The sequence below is a fragment of the Fundulus heteroclitus genome, chromosome 22 (assembly GCF_011125445.2).
Source record: "Fundulus heteroclitus isolate FHET01 chromosome 22, MU-UCD_Fhet_4.1, whole genome shotgun sequence".
In the NCBI taxonomy this organism is placed as follows: Eukaryota; Metazoa; Chordata; class Actinopteri; order Cyprinodontiformes; family Fundulidae; genus Fundulus; species Fundulus heteroclitus.
This window is the reverse complement of record NC_046382.1, coordinates 30863487-30881041: the sequence shown is the minus strand read 5'-3', so window position 1 is coordinate 30881041 and position 17555 is coordinate 30863487. Positions and strand designations below refer to the sequence as shown.

The window sequence follows — 17555 nt, the reverse complement described above, 5'->3', positions numbered from 1 at the left end:
TCAAATTCACTGTCGGAAACATTTCACAAACGCAGTTACGTCACTGCGAAGAACTATGGGAAATGTAGGAAAATAAAAAAATACCCGAAAAACGTAGGAAATCAGCACTTTGGGGTCAAGCCGTTTTTAAAATGACTTTATTTGTAATTATGCATCACGATACACTTTTAAATAACATTTAAAAAGGGCAACATGTAAATAATGAATAACAGCAACTAGATTCATATGAGACAATTTCTTTACAAAAAAGACAAAACTAGTAAAAAGAAAATAAATGATGTTTGGGTTTTATATCCGAATGACTTTCATGTTGGGAGTATAAACTAAACAAGTAACTCAACAGCTGTGACTGGCTTCATTCTCACTGCTGGAGAAAAGCTTTCCCACATGATGGTGCTGCCACTACCATGTTTCATGGTGGGTAGGGAGATGAGCATGTAATTTTAGTCACACTGGAGAACATCAAATATTTCTAAATGTTTGCTGTGAATATCATATGGCTTTTAATCAACACTGCGGCCTTCCACTCTTTAATACAGGGCATATTTGTAAAAAATAAAAAAAAAATAAAATAAATAAAGTTCAGAAAGGTCAAAACAAATAAACTTTAGAAAGCAACACTTGTACTGAAACATTTAATGTTGTTTGTGTCTTTAGTAATGCGATCTCAAATAAGACTTTTTAAAGAAACACATGAATACGAGGACATGATGCTGTTTATTTAAAAGTGAAAAAGAAATATGTGCACCGAAAGAATATGGGAAAATAGCAAATAAAATAATGTATTCAAATTCGTAGAATGTGCAGATGTTTTTTTGTTTGTTTTTTTGGCTTTCACATACAGCACATTTTTAATTGTGTTTAACATTTTTAATAAACGTACAAATGTCTGTCTTTTAAGTAATATATACAGGCATATTTTATGTATAATTTTGTAAATACTGGCGTTGTTATGTTCATTATTAATACATCTGGTGTTTTGAAATATCAAGTAAAACTGTTTCATGCGCGTGACATGACACCGTTTTACCCAAAGCAGAAAATACAATTCCCAGATAACCGGGCGGCTACGAAGTCGCGTCTCCATGACAGCCGTGCTATTGTTGTAGTCGTCGGTGCTAGCGTTAGCATCGTAAGAGTTTAAGCTTTAGGAAAGCCTGACAGGTTAATATTGAACCTCCCATGACAAGCAGAAGGCGTAGGGATACTGGGCTGACGGCGACTTTAGAGGTGCTGCGGCACCACCGTTACCTTATGGCGGTTCTGTGTAAGCGTCCCCGCAACGCTAGTTAGCTCATCTTTAAGCGTTAGCCTCCCCCCTCTCTCTGGCGTTAGCCGCAGCCCCGTCCAATATTCCAGATCCAGGCTTTTACCTGCTGGGAACCTAGAGGGGGACCGGAGGAGATGCTGGAGCTCCGTCGCTGTTCGCAGAGAGTCCAGGGAGAGGAGGCGAGGGTGAGAGACGCGGGCTCTAACCCCTGAAACGGAGAGAAAGGAGGATGATTTCACGGTACAACAGAAGACCAGTGTCACACAAACTTGAGATGTGAGTACTCTCTGGAACCACGTTAACTTAAACCATTAAAAAAAAGCTTAAAGATAATTTGATCTTCATCTGGTCTCTCTTCTGATTTAGGGACCTTTTTTACATGATCTTAATGTAAACATGCTGCATCTGGTGTCAGACCGTCAGTGCCTGGCTTTTGCTTAGACCTCTCACCAATCAATGTCAATTTTACTGATAAACCAGGCGGCTTTTTGTTTTGATCGCCAGCTCCGTGGGCTGGTATGACATTCTAATGCACAAGGACAACCTTGAATGAAATAAACAAATAACTAAAAAAAGTTATTTGTTACTCAACATTAAAACGCGTCCCGTGATCTAAGTGGTTTATGTAAAACAGAGAAGCAACAATTGTTCCCACCGCTGCAAAGACGATCCCATCTGTTGACCCTCACAGTTATAATAACGTGATCAACAAAGTGTGTTGCTGCTCGTCTGGATTTTCCCATGTTAACATAAGGAGGTGTTTGGAAAAAACATCCTCTAAATTTAATAGAACCTTTCCAGGGTAAAATATTTCAGCTTTTCCTTGTTTTGCTTTTTGTAGAATAAGACAACTACAAGCTACCTGGTCGATTAGAGGGCTTGCCGGCCGGGGCTCCTTCAGTTTCAGAACCGCGACACGCCGTGTTTCTCATACTGGAGATATTATTCTTTTTGAATGCCTCCTTTCATGCAGCTGATAGGCAGTGTGCAGCAACAGGACGGGGAGGGGCAATGCTGTGCTACCCTCTGCTCCATATAACTTTGGCCAGTCAGATGCATTCTCCTGCATCTTATAATAAAGAACTTTAAAATAATTTTGCATACATTAATACTGGTAACCGGTTCATGCTCTGTGTTCTTAGTGCAAATGAAGCCCACGGCAGTTTGTGTTTCTCTCCGTTACGTTAGCTCTCCGTTGCTCTTTTGGTGCAGTTAATAAAAAAAAAAAAAAAAACAAACTGTGGCTTGAAAGCTTAGGCTAAGTGAAGTTTTACAGCAGAGGTTGAGCCCTTGTTTTCATAGTGATCGTGTTTGATGTCTGTCTTAATCTTTCCGTTTTGTTGGTTCGCAGGGAAGAGGGCACCGTTCCCCTGCTGCGCCTCTTCCACAGATGCAAGAGTTCAGTTCATTTTGACCTTAATTTCTCTAAAATCCCACATAAACTCCTATTTCTTTTTAGTCTCCAGCTATTAGACTAATTGTTGCTTCTATATCTTAAATAAAAGCAATTAGATCACATTGTGTTTACAACTTTGCTTCAAATCTTTGTAAAAAAAATAAATAAAAATTGTGTTGTGGGATTTATACCATCCGGGTGAGAATCTCAAGCGGGCCTATGCTGACTTTATACCCCTTTATGTACACAGTATCTTTGTTTTAGCCATTTCAGGACTAGCTGCTGTTTCAGTAAAGGACAAATACAGCATCTCTCTGCCATCAGGCCATTTGTGGCACTTGGGATAATTTCTCCGTGTCCCCTTCCGTGCAGCCGCGGTTTGTCTCGGAGCAGCCTCGATCACCACCCTCTCCCCGAAGAAGCAGACGATAACCAGACCCCTCCGCGCTACCTCCATGACCTGCAGGAAGCTGCCTCCGCACACAACAGGTAAGCGGGGGGGGGGGCTGCGGGCTGGAGTCACTCCTGTACGGTTCAGAGCTTAGACACAAGACGTAGAACAAGGGAGTGCGCTAAGTACGCGCGCGCGCACACACACGCGCAGATAGTCTGGATGTTTTGTAATTTTACACCGTCTTGAGCAGACAGGCGATTCTTCAAGTTCTTGCTATGTGACACCCAGAAGCAGCGGATTAATTAATATCTCAGTGCCTCCTTCAGATGTGCAGTCAAAAGGATGAATAATTAGGCAGCCTGTTAGAATATTCTAGCAGGCTGACATTTGCTCCTCATTTCCACTTTGAGTCTTATCGGCAGCCACTACTAATTATATTTCTGTAGCTCCAAAAAGAGAGATTTCCTTGACTTTTTAAATAGATATTAGATGTTCCTTGTTTATTTATGTGAAATAGAAAGGAAATTGTTTTCCTCCCTGTACGGCTCGAGGTAAACCACATGTTCAGACTTCTGGCTTTCTTTAGGTAATAGCTTTCTTCTTCCACTCTTCTATAAAATCCAGAGTTCCCCACCTGAGGTGCGGATGTTTGCAGCTTCTCCAAAGCTACCGTGAGCCTTTTAGCTGCTGCTTTGATTAATGCTCTCCTTACCAGTAGTTTTGGTGGACGGTAATGGTTTTTGTAGGTTTGTTACACTCTTTCTATTTTTAGACGATGGGTTGAACAGTGACATGTTAAGTGTTTACAATATAGTATTATAACCTAACCCTTCTTTAAAGTCCTTCATCTTTATCCCTGACCTGTCTGGGATGATCCCTGGTCCTCATGATGCTGCTTGTTCCTCATTGGTCTGTCACAAACCCAGCTGTACCTGTAAATTACACACGAATTAACTCTGTTTACCAAGTATTTGATCTGTTAAAGCAGATGGTTGCAATGGATTTTATTTGGGAGCATTCATGTAAAGGGGTTTAAATACACACTTTTTCAGATTTTCATTTTCAAAGTACTTTTGAAAACTTTGTGTTCTCTTCATCTTCCTAATTATTTCTACCTTTTTGTCACGTAAAACATATTAAGGTTATTTTTGTTTGTAACACGACAAAACCTGGAAATTACAACGACTTTGAACACTTCTGCACGCCACTGTCCAGTTTCTGATTTTAAAAGTTCATGTAAAAATAAGATAAAATAAATAAAAAAATATTCTGTGATTTCCTTTCAGCTCACAGACGTCTGCCGCCTCAGACCCCTCCGACTGTCCGACCGTCATCTCGGTATCATCCAGCCAGCCCTGGTCCGCCATTCACAGCTCCACAGGGACCGGCGTCTCCACAGAAAGGAGCTCGGTTTTCTCCTGGGGCTACGATGTAAGTTCTGCTCCTCTTCAGTAGGCCGTCTGGGTACGATCTGGAAATGCCAACCCGTCCAGAGTCAGTCGTTAAGAAACATCCCCTCTTTGACGCGTTGAACGCGTTTCTCTCCACAAGCAGGCTGTCACATTTCGATTGCGTCCGACCAGCATTTATCACCTTTTGGAAAATGTGTGGGACACAGAAACAGGATCTGTGTAACGGAGCAGATGGCTAATTTGTATGCTGGTTGATTTCACGCAAGGCCCCGTTTTAGTTGGGTTGTTATTATACCGGCTTTTTTTTACGCTCAGTTGGTCCATAAACCCTTTTTTTTTCACCCCTTAAAAGTAACTCCCAGCTCCACTCTCTTTCATTCTTTTTCCCTGTGTTTTTTTTTTTACTTCAAATGATCGGTCCTGCTGGACCACAAACAAACACCCTGAGAATCCATCAGAGCCCATTTTTTTTTATTTTTTTTTATTTTTTATAAACACTGCAGCTTGCTTGCAGATGGGACCAGAATGCAAAGCAGCAGTTTCCACAGTAGGTTCAGCGCGCCAGAACAGGGAGGATAAATCATTTCCACGACTGTGTTTTTTATTTCGCTCTCCCACAGGAATTCGACAAGGCGGCGTCGCGGCAGGTGCAGCAGATGTTTGATGAGATCGACACGGAGCTGTACGAAGGCCGGGGCAGCGGGGAAGGGATACTCCAGGGGCTGCAGGACGAATGCCAGCAGTGGACCACACGCTTCCCACACCTTCGGTAGACTACGTGTGCCGCTTTCCCTCGGCTCGTAGTTTTGTGTTTTTTTTAAAAGCTTGCGTTTTGATTCTACGCGTGTGCGTGTGTGTGCTCTTCAGGATCCTGGGGACTCAGCTTTTGTGTCCCACGGATGAGGGCTTCCAGTGGTACGCCACTCCAGGGACCGTCAGCCCCGCCAGCAGCTCGTCAGTGGGCAGAGAAACGGCTGTGGAGTGCCAAGGCAAAGAGAAGGGGGGTGCAGAGTAGGTTTTGCTCACTGATTAAAGGATGATATCTACTTTATCTCTTCAGAGATAGTTTTCTTTTCGCTGGTAGTCGCGTCGGGTTCTTCGCAGCAGATTGAAAGAGACGAGTCAGTCACATCATCTTCAGCAGGTGGATCAATTATGCTAGAATGACGGCGTTTCTCTGTACATTTCTTGTCTTTTTGAGGAGTTTCTTTGCGTCATTATTTAAATAAACTCTAGAATGTCTGTTTTTTTTTTCTGTTTTTTTTTTCTTTACCTTTGGCTGCATTTTCTGTGCGTTGCCGTCATGAAGGCGTCCTGGCCGACTGCTCCTTTGACCTACATACTGGTTAATTAAGTATTCGGGCCAAAGTCGTGCTGGAAAATAGAGATTTACGGATGACGCTCCAGCGCGGCGTGCAACAGGGCTGTGACACTATCTGACTAGAACACCTCTAAACTGGGTTAGCACGATCAGATCAAGTTGCGTGTGCATATGCAACGTTTTTCTACCGCCGCCTCTTAAGACTAATGTCTGGAGTGTTTCTTAATAAGTGTTTTCTTTTTGGGAAAAAAAAAAAAGGTTGAATGTTCAGGGCAGGAAAGCTGCGCTGATCGAATCCTCGTCACCGGAGTCGGATGGCCCTCCTAACAACAACAACTCCAGCAGCTATGACCACCCGAGAGTGATTGAAGTAGAGGGTGTGATGGAGGAATATCTAGCGTTCGATAGCAGGGACCTGTGAGTTGCTCCCGTTCGTAGATCACGTAGAGCTAAGCGAGTCCTGCTGTGAAAGTCTTAGATTCATCACATGTAAGATCGTGTGCAGAATAGTAAGACGAGTATTTCGTGTCTCCAAAAGGAACGACGAGTGTTACGAGGAAAGTTCGGAGTCGGTCCGGAGGCATCACTGCCTGCCGCCGGTCTCGCCGTACCGCTGTCGCCGGCAGGCTGTCCTGGACTTGCTGTTTGATGACGTTTGGCGGGAGCTGGTCGGCTGGATGAAGGAGTTGGTCCAACGTCACTGGGAGTGCTGCACCTCCAGTAATGCTGAATGTTTCCACTTTGATTCCATTGACTTAGACAGGGCTGCTTCATAGTCTGAAAAAGAAAATAGAATTTGATTTCACTGTATCAGTTCTAGATATGTATGAAAAAAAAACAAAAAACCTTGAGCACCTGGAAAAATATTTCTATTTCCAGACCTTATTTCCTGTCCCTGGAGTCTGGACTCCAGTCCTCAAAACCCACTGTCCTGAAAACTTTAGAAGCATCCTAGTCCCAACACACCAGAATTAAATGAATGGCTCACTACCAGGCCTAATGACACTCATCCATCCATCCATCCATCCATCCATCCGAGCTATATAATACACTGGAGTGCTGATTTTGCCGAAAAACTGAAGTCACTGGCCGCCATCTTGCTACTCCCTACTCTCACAGAATCCCACAGGATTTGGTTGCAACAACAAGCAGTTTTCTGGCTGAGTGAAAACGTTTCACAGGTAATTCTACAGTCAGTGGATGTACTAACACTATCAACTACTAGGAAATTAGGTGCTGAAATATTTTACATGTTATTCATATTAAATATATGTATGTATATATAAGTATGTGTATATGTATATATATGTATACACATATGTAAATATATGTTTTTGTATATTGTTATTTATATATTTATAAATGTTAAATATATATATTTAAATTAATAAAATGCAAAATATTTCAGCACATGACTTTCTCAGTACTTGATAGTTTTAGAACATAACATAAAAGTATATGACATTTTAAAAGTCTTAAGCCCCCCCTGAACATGAGAAAATCCTCGTTATTCGATGCTGTAGCGCACGTATTCCTTAGTTACTGGGGGGAAATGGGCAATATGGCGGCTGGTGGCTTCAAAGCGACTCGTTCTAACAGCGGGCGATTAGCACTCCAGTGTATAATATAGCTCAGTCATCCATCCATCCATCCATCCATCCATCCATCCATCCATCCATCCATCCACCCACCCATCCATCCAATTTTTAAATGAAACATGTGTTAGAGCCCTGTCTGTGTATAAACCGTACATATATACATATAAATAAAAATGTTGCTTTGTAATTGACAGATGAAGAAGCTATTTCTGGGGACCTGAGCCCTGCGCAGTCAGACACTCCCTTTATGCTGCTCTCCACGCTGCCCACCATGCTTCCAAAACTCGGCCAGAGCCGGGTGCCACCGCTCCCTGCTGGAGCACAGCCCCAGGTCAGTAGTTTGAGGAGGACTAGAGATGAGAGGCTGCTTATGTAGGGAAAGGGAGACGGAGAACTTTATTTTATAAATATCAGTCTCAATGGATCAGATCATTATATCAGATTTTTTTTCTTTTCACAACCCCTAAAACACTCTTTTTTTTATTATTGACTTTCAGTTGATCTCAGTCTTGCACAATTAAAACTATTTGACAGGAACATGTAGCCTGGTAAGAAAATGATTATAAATCCTGATAACGGTGTGTAAAAGCTTTATTGTATTGAAGCAGCATAGCATCACACATATATTTAATGATTGTATTTATTCAGAGAGGAAGGAAAAAAATCGCAATTAAATATTTTGTTTTTAACAAAATCACTTTTGCTGCTCTTATCTACAACGTCAGCAAATTCCTTTAAATGTATGCATCTGAATCCTTTTTAAATGTTCACTACTCTTAAGTTGGTCAGAGAGTCTTAGCATTTAAATATTAATCTGTGACTTCCTGATTCACTGGGGTATAAACATGACATCACACACTTTGGCACTAACCAGCAGGGTGGTTAATCGCCCATGTTTATTTTGGAATCATGCATAAGGATGGTAAGATAGTTAAATTAATGCATCATCAAGTCCCATAATAATGATTGGGGATGCTATCTGCATCCCTACTGGTCCTTTGGGAGACATGAAAGGTAAAAAGCTTTTCTGTCCCACCATCACAAACACAAAAGTCTGGTCATCAGAGCAGCGTATTTTTTATTTTTTTATTTTTTTTTTTTACTTTCTCTCATTTTGCCTCTGAAATTAGCATTTCAGTGTTGTTTTTTTAAATGGTGGTCGAGCCGCTTACAGTTGGCATAGGACTCCTTTCCAACTGTCTAAACTGTCGGTGGGTTTCGGTGAACCTTTCAAACTGCGTTCTGAAGCTGATTTTTAATGTTTGCTGGTTTGAAACGCACGTTTTGAAACTTGCGTAACATTTGTTATCATTGTGTCATTTTTATCACGTAAATGGAGGATGAAAAAGCAGTACTGGCTTCAAGACTTGGCCCCCCCAAAAAATCAGCAGCACATAAATGAATTGGCCTTTAAGAACCTGTGTTGGTTGATCTCTGATGTTAAATTAAAATCTGGTGACCTCTGCTAGAGAACAGCAAATAAATGGTCATCGAGTCTTATAGCTGGATAATAATCCAAACAATGTGGCCAAATGGTCGACCAGACAGTAAATCAACCGTTTTCAGTGGTAGTCTCCAGATCTCTAAACCCTGTTGAGAACCCGCAGAACCAGCTGAAGATAACAAAAACATAGGAGCAGACCCAGGACACTGGATGATCTAGAGCAGAGGTTCCCAAAGGCTGTTCAAATTATTAACTATTGTGCAACTCTTGATTTTAAGAACAACACTTAAAAAAAAAAAAAAAAAACTTTCAGTTTTGCTCCCTACTGAATAAATGTAGTCGAATTAAAGGGATGATTTTCCTCATATTTTATGATTATGACCCTACCATAAAAGATTATTTTGCTTATTTAAACATCTTTACCAGGGGATGCCGATAAGTGTGGAGAGGTCTGCACTTGAGGCAGTAAGTAAAGCGTTTTCCATGGGGAAGTCTTGTATTGCCCAGTTTTCATCCCTGCCTGTTACTCTCCCCTTTCTCTCATCCTCACATCACCGTTTTCATCCCTTTTTTTGCTGTGCCCTCTTTTGCGATGTTATTTTGAACCTGCTGTTTTGGTATGTTTGGCTTTCTTAACTTTGTATTGCTCCACTTTTACAATTCTGTCTCCTCTACTTTCTCACCCCTCTCTTCCTCTGTACCCCACTGTCTGTCTTTGGACGTGCCAATCCCCGCTCTCTCTCTCTCTCTTCTAAAGAACACAAAGTCAAGGGGCTCAAAGCACAAGTCCAGATGGAAATCCAAAAAGCAGAAAAGGCCCGCCGCTGTATGTAACTCTCCTGCTTAAAAGCCCAAAGCGGTGGTGTGTCGTGTGCAGGCCATCTGTAGAGGCTCATTATCCTGAATATCTGTGCTTGTGCCTGTTGATTAACACCAAAGCATCCCCGCTGTTTATCCCTTTAATCATCTTTAACACAGTTCCGAGATGCACAACTCTGTTTCGTTGAGGTCCCTTTTTTTTTCGTTTTGAATAATGTTTCTTTTTTTAGATTTAAGATTAGTGATTATTTTATTTTTTTTAATGGCTCAGCTGCATGATGAGTAACTTTTTTTTTTTTTTTAATCCAGGGTTATATTTTGAAGCAACTAACCACGCTTCTCCAGGGATTCCTCCCTCCTTTTTTTTTTTTTTTGTCTCCTCTTCATCGTCTCTGTCCTTAACCTTGCTTTTAAAACGTTTTTTGTTTGTTCCGCCTATCTCGTTACTTCCTCTCACTCCTCTCCTTCCACGCTCAGGCTGGTAGGGCGCCCGCAGGGGCAGCGGCGGCGCAGCACAACCTGAACGACCTCATCGTGATTCACAGCATCCCCCTGCAGCAGAGAAACTTGGCTGCGCTGGAAAGAAGCCAGTATGGACACATTTTAACCTTCTCACTATTAGACGATGCAAAAAAAAAATAAAATAAAATGGATACAAAGCTTTGATCAGATCACGTTTCGCCTCTGGTTTAAACACCCGGCATCCTCCTCTGTTCCCACGCAGGGAGCCGGACGAGCGGCCGTCCCACAGGCCAGGCTCCAGCGCCGTCCCCTCCAGCAAGCCTCGTCCTCGCAGAGCCCTGGAGCAGAGCTCTTCCTCGCTGTCCCGCCCGCCCCAGTCAGCTCGCCGCCGAAACCCGCCTCCCCGAAACCTGCAGCCCCTTGTTCCCAACTCGGGGCAGTCCGGCACCGGAGGGTACCTGGACGAGGTTATCCGCGGGACGCGTCTGTGAGTTGAAGCAGCGCACCGACCCTCCTGAACCCCCCAGACTCCTTTCTGTGTCGTAATTCTTATTAACTTTTTTACCTGAGTAAAAATTATTATGGACGCAAATCTCATGTGGATTCATGGCTATGACTGACCATCTTGTTCTTTCAGTAAAAAACATTTTGTAACTAGAGAATTAGATGCCGTGTTCTTAAAGGTAAATTTAGTCCAATAAAAGTTGAACCGTAAGCAGGGGCGGTTCTAGACAGGGGCCAGCAGGGGCCCATGCCCCTGTAGAAATGGTCCTGGCCCCTGTTATGGCCCCTGTACTAAAGACATAAGATTAAATACACTTCTCATAATTATTTGCAATGGCAAAGAAACCATTACTGATTGGTTACTTTGACCAATTTTATTTTTTTACCTATACAGTTTTACTCTAAGAATGATTTAAAAATTAAGATGTTTCACGTTTAGCTTTAGCCGTATTGAGTTGGGGGCAAGTTTTCAACTGCTAGATCAGGGGTCTGAAACTTGCAGTTCCAAATCCACAAGTGGCACACTTAATATTATTACACAGTTAAATATTGCCATTTTATTGTTTCATTTTTTGTTCTGTGCCCCTGTGAAAAAAACACTGGCCCCACCTTGGCCCCCCAGGTAAATTTGGTCTAGAACCGCCACTGACCGTAAGCGTTTAGAATCTGTCAGCTTCACAGAACTGCCCCCGTACTTCCTTCAGTTGGAAACCAATGGGCAGGGATGGAACGAATCTGACTCTTTCAGTCTGAAACGGATCCACTTTCTCTCCCAGCAGAACCCCAGCCAGCGACCGATTGACGTCTCCGCTGCTGGCCCTGAGCCGCAACACTCCCCTCCCCCCCATCGGAACCGGAGACTCGGAGGCGCCTCACGCGGGGCTGCAGTCAAAGCTCGCACAGGTGCAAATGTCAGCGCGACGCATATGGCTGGGACTGTGTAGTCCATAAAGCGTATGCTGCATTGCTAAAGTATTCATACCCTTTACATCTTTTCCCATTTAGACACTTAGATGTATTTTAGTGGGATTTTATGTGATAGACCATCAGAAAGTGCTGCATAATCGTGAGGAGGTGGTTTGTGAGGAGGTGGTTCGTGTTGATCCACTCTGAGGCCCTTCTTTTTTAGAGCAATCTTTTACTGCACTTACAGCTGCCAAGTCTTTTTGGGTTGTATCTCTCTCACTGCAAATACGAAACTATAAATAAGTAAAATGTTCTTAAAATTTGTGTATTTGTCCTTGATATGAGCAGGTAAATAAGAAGATTTGCCAATGGAATAAGATTTTTGCACATAAAATAGGAACAACTCATCTCCATCATCTTATTTCAAGTGCAGGATGTCTAATTATCTTATTTTATGGGTCAAAATACTCATTCCATTGGCAGATCATCTTATTTACCTGCTCAAATCAAGGATAAATACACTAACTTTAAGAACATTTTACTTATTTTTAGATCCATTTTTGCAGTGCTCAGCTTCTCTCATCTAGAGACGTCATGTTTTGCTCTTCTTAGCAAAATAGCCCCAGCGCAACGGACAGCAGTTTTCAGGTCCTGGTCTGCACCGTTTCACTGCAGCTCTGGCTGGACCGCAGAGGTTTCCTTCCAGCCCTGCCACTGCTTTAGCTCGGTCCGCCGTTTTGGCCTGACTTAACTTTCGCGGGCAGATGGACGGCTGCGTCTTGGTTAGTTTGCGATTTTGCCCAACTCTTCTTTTAGATGACGGATGAAACGGTGTTTAAAGCCTGGGATATTGTTTTATAACCAACCCTTTAAACTTCTCCACCCACCGACGTGTCTGCTGTGTTCCTTTGGTCTTCATGATGCTGCTCGCTCACTAATGGTCTCTAAAAAAACAAAAAAAAACTGCGAGGACTCCACAGAACAGCTGGATTCGTCCTGAGTTCAAACACAGATGGACTCTATTCGGTAATTAGAAGAAACATTTGGCTGCACATCATTTTAGGGATATCGGAATAAATGGCGATGAATACAAATGCCAGGCACTCTTTTCACATTATAATAAGAAAAAGGAAAAAAAAACCTGCTTTGTTTTGGTCTTTCACATCAAATCACAATAAAATACCTTTTTTAAAGAAGCTTTTGGCTCTAATGGGCTCTAATGTGAACGAGTTCAGAGGCAGCAGAACTGCAATCAGCTTCGGTTTCTACTTTTTTTTGCGCCACCAGCGTCAGAAAGGCCCCTCCAGCCGTGCCCACAGCGCCGTACACGACGAAGCTCGCGGTTCCATCCCAAGGGATCGTCACTACATGCTGGACATCTTCTCTCGCCCCAACACAACCCACACCTACAGGGTAAGAGGTCCCTTAGGATCCCTCATGGAAAGGAACATTACAAGCGTTAACGTTGTGTTTGCACGTTCTAATTGCGTGGCTGTTGTTTTTCCATGCCGTTCTTGTCTTTTAGTCAGACACCCCGTACCGGAGTTCCTTCACCGTGCTGGACAGCATCGGGCAGGGCCGGCCAGGCAGAGCCTCCGTGGGCACAGGTCAGAACCTCAGCCTCAAAGGAAGTCCTTCAAAGTCAAAAAAAGAAAACGCGTGAGCTACTTTAGTCGTTCCTCACCACTTAAGCTCCACTGCACCGAGCGGTTCATCTAGTTTCCAAACCACATCTCTCCTGTGAACTACAGCTGGAGTCAGGGCTAGTCCGTGCTCTGTGAATATTCCCCAAACTCAAGGTTGTTTGTGGTAACCCTTTCTCTACACTTTTTCCTTCCACTCCATATGCTTGAACACGGCCCTTCATGGACAGCTTTGTTCTTTAGCCAAGACTTAGTGGCTTACTGTCCTTGTGGAGAACTATCAAGTGATCAGTCTTCCCCAAGATTGTGTAGATCAGATCGTACCGTGTCTGTATTATCATTGTTTTTATTGGTCTTATGCAATAATTTTTTTTTGGGAGTGAATTTTTGGTTTTGCTTATAAACCAATTATAAAAATGAACAAAAAGTGATGCTTGAAACGTGTCACTAATTAATTTAAGAGTCCCTTTTGAATTGTATTGCTGAAATAACTTTTATTTAACTGTATTCTAAGTTATGGACATGGAGCTGTAAATATAACTGGTACTTCTGGGACTCATTTACTTTTGGCTTTTACATCAACTTTAGCCCTTTGTTGGAAACCAGTTTTATACCAGATTTTTTTATTTAAGCTGGAGTTTTTTTTTTTCTTGTAGGTAATGACTTATGCATTAATTTATTCCTTCACGTTAACAGACTCTCTGGGAATCGGCGTGACCGGTATCAGCCTTGGGATCAGCAGCTCCTCTTTCATGGACTCCTTTCCTCACCACCCGCTGGGGCACTCGCCCATAAAAGACGAAGACGAGCCTGAGCCCCAGGCCCCCGTCGCAGGTCAGTGGAACAGCTTGGCTGCACTTCAGTTAGGTCACCTTCCAAACAGCAGAAGTCATCAGAAAGCGTGAGAAGTTCCCGCAGACGGCTGCCAGTCACACCATTTTGTCTGATATTCCTTTTTTCCCCCCCAACAGCCGCTCCGAACCGACCCTACACCAGAGGAGGCGTCTCGTCCAGATCCAGCAGGCCTGGCTTGTAGTTTGCCCGTTATTCATCTTTACCCTTAGTCTCGTTTTAAAAACTTTTTAAACAGTTTAGCTTGGATTACATTTTTAAGGTCTATTTTTGTATTTCAGAAATCACCTTATGGGCCTGCCAAACATGATGAGCTAGCAGTCTTTGTACAGTACGGCCTGTATGAGAGAGACAACTTCTTTATGTGAAAATGCTGTATAATACATCGTGCTCCGTGTTGCTGTAAGGGTAAATGAATGTGCAGGGAAACTTTATCCCCTCAGTCTTAGGACATAAAAAGCACCGTTTGTCCTCTGATGTCGGGGAGCTTCGTACTGTATCTTTTCAGGACTTGTTTGAACCAGAAACAGACTTCCTGCTGCGTACAGAATCCAGCCGTCCCTCCGACAAACAGCTGTCCCAACAGCTGTCTGCAACCCAGGTGCTTCTGCTGGAATTATCCTACAATGTAGGACTCTCAAGACGCATAATGCAGAATATTTGTAAATAACAAAAATGAATTTCTTCATGTACAAAATGATGTATTTAATATAATTTTCTGGCTCTTTATTTTGAGCAAAGCCAACTGGTCGTACTTTGACGAGTAACATCAGGGTTTAGTGGTTAAATCGTACTTATTTCTGACAAGGGGAAACTAAGCGACAACCTTTTTTTTTTTTTTTTCCTCTTGATGCTAATTCTATTAAGTGTTTTATAAAATAAATAAAGAGTACAAATGATTTAAACAAATGCATTTATTAATAGAACTTTTACAACATATTACATGACATTGGATTTACACTTGTGTACATTAGGAGCTAAAGTGACTCAAACAGTTTTACGTTCACTTATCCTGACAACATTTAAGCTTTTGTTTCAACTGGGGAAAAAACAAACCCACCATAAAAAATGTTTCTGTAACTTTTACTTTTTGGCTTTTTTTCCTTTTTGTGGTTTGGTGCTTTTCTTGGAGTACTTTGCTTCCAGATCAGACAGGAAACTGTTGAAATTACTCTCTCTGGACTGCTGCTTTTGCTGCAAAAGGAGGAAGACATAAAAGTTGAGAAATGAGCAGAGCCCTCCAGGGTGTTGATAGATACGCGTAAGGAGGCGATACCTTCAGCATCATGACCAGACTCTCATCCTCCTCGCCTAGCCCCATCTCTTTCTTCATCTCCTCTGCTTCCTCTCGCTCCCGGTCAGCCTGAAAGATCAGTTCCAAGCGCGCTGTTAATGACGGGGAGCGATACCAAAAAACCTGGACTTTAAAAAAAAAAAAAAAAACAACACACGAAAATCCACTAAACTAAGCCTAAGCTCGAGGATCTTCTGTTCTTACCCTCTTTCTCCGGGCCCGCTTCTTCGCGGCGTTCTCCTTCGTAAAAGCTGGGAAGGCTTCCACGTCTCCGCTCTTGATAGCAGCCTGGATGATGGCGCACAGCCTGGGCTCGTCTTCCTGAGAGCTGCAGAGAGCCGACGCCGTGATGGCGTCCAAGTCCCCCTCGTGCTGCACGTACAGGCGGATCACGTCCTCCCGCTCTTCATCCGATCCCTTGTATTTCTTCTCGAATTCAAGGATGTCCTGCACCGTGATCTGGGAGAGAGAAGGGAAGAGAGAGCGGGTTGTAACGACCCCGGCAAGAAAGTCCCTCGCACTCCCATCTTTCCATCCGCCATGTAGCACAATCAGTCGTTGGAGAAAGGAGCGAGTGTCGCACTCATGTGACCAGATGAAGAGAGATGTAGGGGTGTCCCGATACCTGTTATTTCCAGACCGAGTGCTTTAGTTTAGATACTTGCCGAGTACCAATACTGAGTACTTAATAAATTGGTACTTATAGATCACAAATAACTTAACTGACCGTTGAAAACCATCCAGGGTGATGAATTGGGTTACAGATTCAGTTTACTTCCCTCCTTTTTTCTTCTGGAGGGTCATCAAACAACCTCTTGGTGTTTAGCACCACTACCTGGCTGGTATAGAGCAGGATCTAGCCTTTGAGTTGGTATCGGTTCAGAGTATCTGATTGCCTTTGCAAGTACGAATACTTGACGCTGGTATTGGGACACCGCTAGAAAATGTATTTGATTTCTAAAGCTGTTTATATGACGATTCCTTTGGAAATCTACGAGCTCAGACCTCATTCAGGCTACAGTTTTTAATCAGGAAGAAACAATCATTCAAAAAGTAAGAGACTTCCATACAGATGCAGGTTGCCATAGCAGTTACAAAAATAGCAACAGCAAAGAGGTAAAAAAACAAAAACACTTCTCTGCAAAATAATGATTTTCTGTATGAGCCAAAAATAAATAAATAAATAAAATGAATGTGACTAACCAAAAGGATCTTTATCAGCGGAGAATCCAGCAACCCATAATGCACAGATCCGGTCAGAAGTTTCTACACGCTCCTTATGGTAACAGCATTTTTTAAAAATTGTTTGTGCTTTTAAAAGATGCATCTAAAAGGCGGCACGGTGATTCAAATAAATAGTTTGTTCACACGTGTGGATTTTCTCCATAATCGACAAAGTTGAACATAACAGCTCAAATACCTACACCCACCTCCACTCCTATTTGGATCAATGTCCCTCAGCAGGTTCCACTGGTTGTTATTTTTTATATTTTTTCCCCCCCTGGATGTTTGACCTCTCTTGACAGAATTAGCAGATTTACTATAGATTGTTGTTGTTGTTTGTTTCCTGACTCAGCTTTTAGACACGTGTAGCTGTTTCGGGATGAGCCCACTGGTGGGCTTCAGTACCTTAGGGAAGAGCAGTCTCCAGTACTCCTCCCAGCAGCGGTCCTGGCTCAGGACGTCCGACTCCTCGTCCACCACTCCCTGCTCATCATACACGGCCCTCTGCTCCTTGTCGCTCAGCACCGCGTACAGCTTCCCCAGTACCTGCACGCACATTTTCAACACCGCCACAATGAAGTTTCCCAACCCAGCAAACACAGGCTAGCTGCAGTTAGCCGTGTTAGCACCTAGCTTGTCAGTTTTGACAAGCTAACGGCGGGGGAAGCTAACCTGAAACTTCTCCGTGGCCTGCGGGTCCTCCGGGGCCCTGTCTGGATGGACTCTCAGCGACACTTTGTAGTAGCTCTTTCGGATGTCAGCCTCGCTCGCCTCTTTGTTTATCCCCAGCACCTCGTACAGGCTGGAGGTGCTGAACAGCTCCTGGCAGCGCTCGAGCAAACCCATGGTGGCAGACGGAGCTCTGGTTATACCGGCTACGGTGGCTCGGAGTCTGCGCGACTTGAATCGATTATTACCTGGACGACGGATTTTGAAGTAACTGCTCCAGCTTTCTACGTACCTCGAGCTCCTAACGTCAATTTCGCGCGCTGGCCTGTCGTCAATATCCGTACGCG

At 43.2% G+C, this 17555-nt stretch overlaps 2 protein-coding genes across 8 annotated transcripts; one reads left to right on the top strand and one right to left on the bottom strand.

The window, feature by feature from the left end:
- The first annotated feature begins 962 nt into the window (after positions 1-962).
- Positions 963-15101, top strand: fam149b1 (family with sequence similarity 149 member B1). 7 transcript variants are annotated; one of them, XM_021317209.2, is made up of 17 exons: positions 971-1546; positions 3039-3155; positions 4347-4491; positions 5093-5241; positions 5340-5483; positions 6052-6210; positions 6332-6513; positions 7586-7722; positions 9262-9300; positions 9593-9661; positions 10132-10244; positions 10379-10603; positions 11397-11523; positions 12814-12939; positions 13052-13133; positions 13866-14003; positions 14141-15101. In XM_021317209.2, exons 1-17 carry the CDS (start codon positions 1500-1502, stop codon positions 14203-14205), a joined length of 2064 nt encoding a protein of 687 aa, XP_021172884.2. In that variant the 5' UTR covers positions 971-1499; the 3' UTR covers positions 14206-15101. The 7 variants fall into 7 exon arrangements, with proteins under 7 accessions (XP_035982170.1, XP_021172884.2, XP_021172888.2 ...); XM_021317210.2 differs by having other exon boundaries at positions 973-1546; positions 11400-11523; XM_021317213.2 differs by lacking the exon at positions 9593-9661.
- On the bottom strand, positions 14918-17555 carry dnajc9 (DnaJ (Hsp40) homolog, subfamily C, member 9). The gene is made up of 5 exons (XM_012864023.3): positions 17212-17555; positions 16945-17085; positions 15520-15774; positions 15298-15384; positions 14918-15215 (listed from the first exon to the last, which is right to left on the bottom strand). The coding sequence occupies exons 1-5, from the start codon at positions 17383-17385 to the stop codon at positions 15105-15107; spliced, it is 768 nt and encodes a 255-aa protein (XP_012719477.2). The 5' UTR covers positions 17386-17555; the 3' UTR covers positions 14918-15104.

Bases quoted from the DNA above. Each gene is read 5' to 3' on its own strand.
- fam149b1 (XM_021317209.2), top strand. From the start codon at position 1,500: ATGATTTCACGGTACAACAGAAGACCAGTGTCACACAAACTTGAGAT. The intron at 5,242-5,339 runs GTAGACTACGTG...TGTGCTCTTCAG, and splicing joins ACACGCTTCCCACACCTTCG to GATCCTGGGGACTCAGCTTT. The intron at 14,004-14,140 runs GTCAGTGGAACA...CCCCCCCAACAG, and splicing joins GCCCCAGGCCCCCGTCGCAG to CCGCTCCGAACCGACCCTAC.
- dnajc9 (XM_012864023.3), bottom strand. From the start codon at position 17,385: ATGGGTTTGCTCGAGCGCTGCCAGGAGCTGTTCAGCACCTCCAGCCTG. The intron at 15,775-16,944 runs GTACTGAAGCCC...TCTCTCTCCCAG, and splicing joins GGAGACTGCTCTTCCCTAAG to ATCACGGTGCAGGACATCCT. The intron at 15,385-15,519 runs GTAAGAACAGAA...CTGATCTTTCAG, and splicing joins AGCGGGCCCGGAGAAAGAGG to GCTGACCGGGAGCGAGAGGA.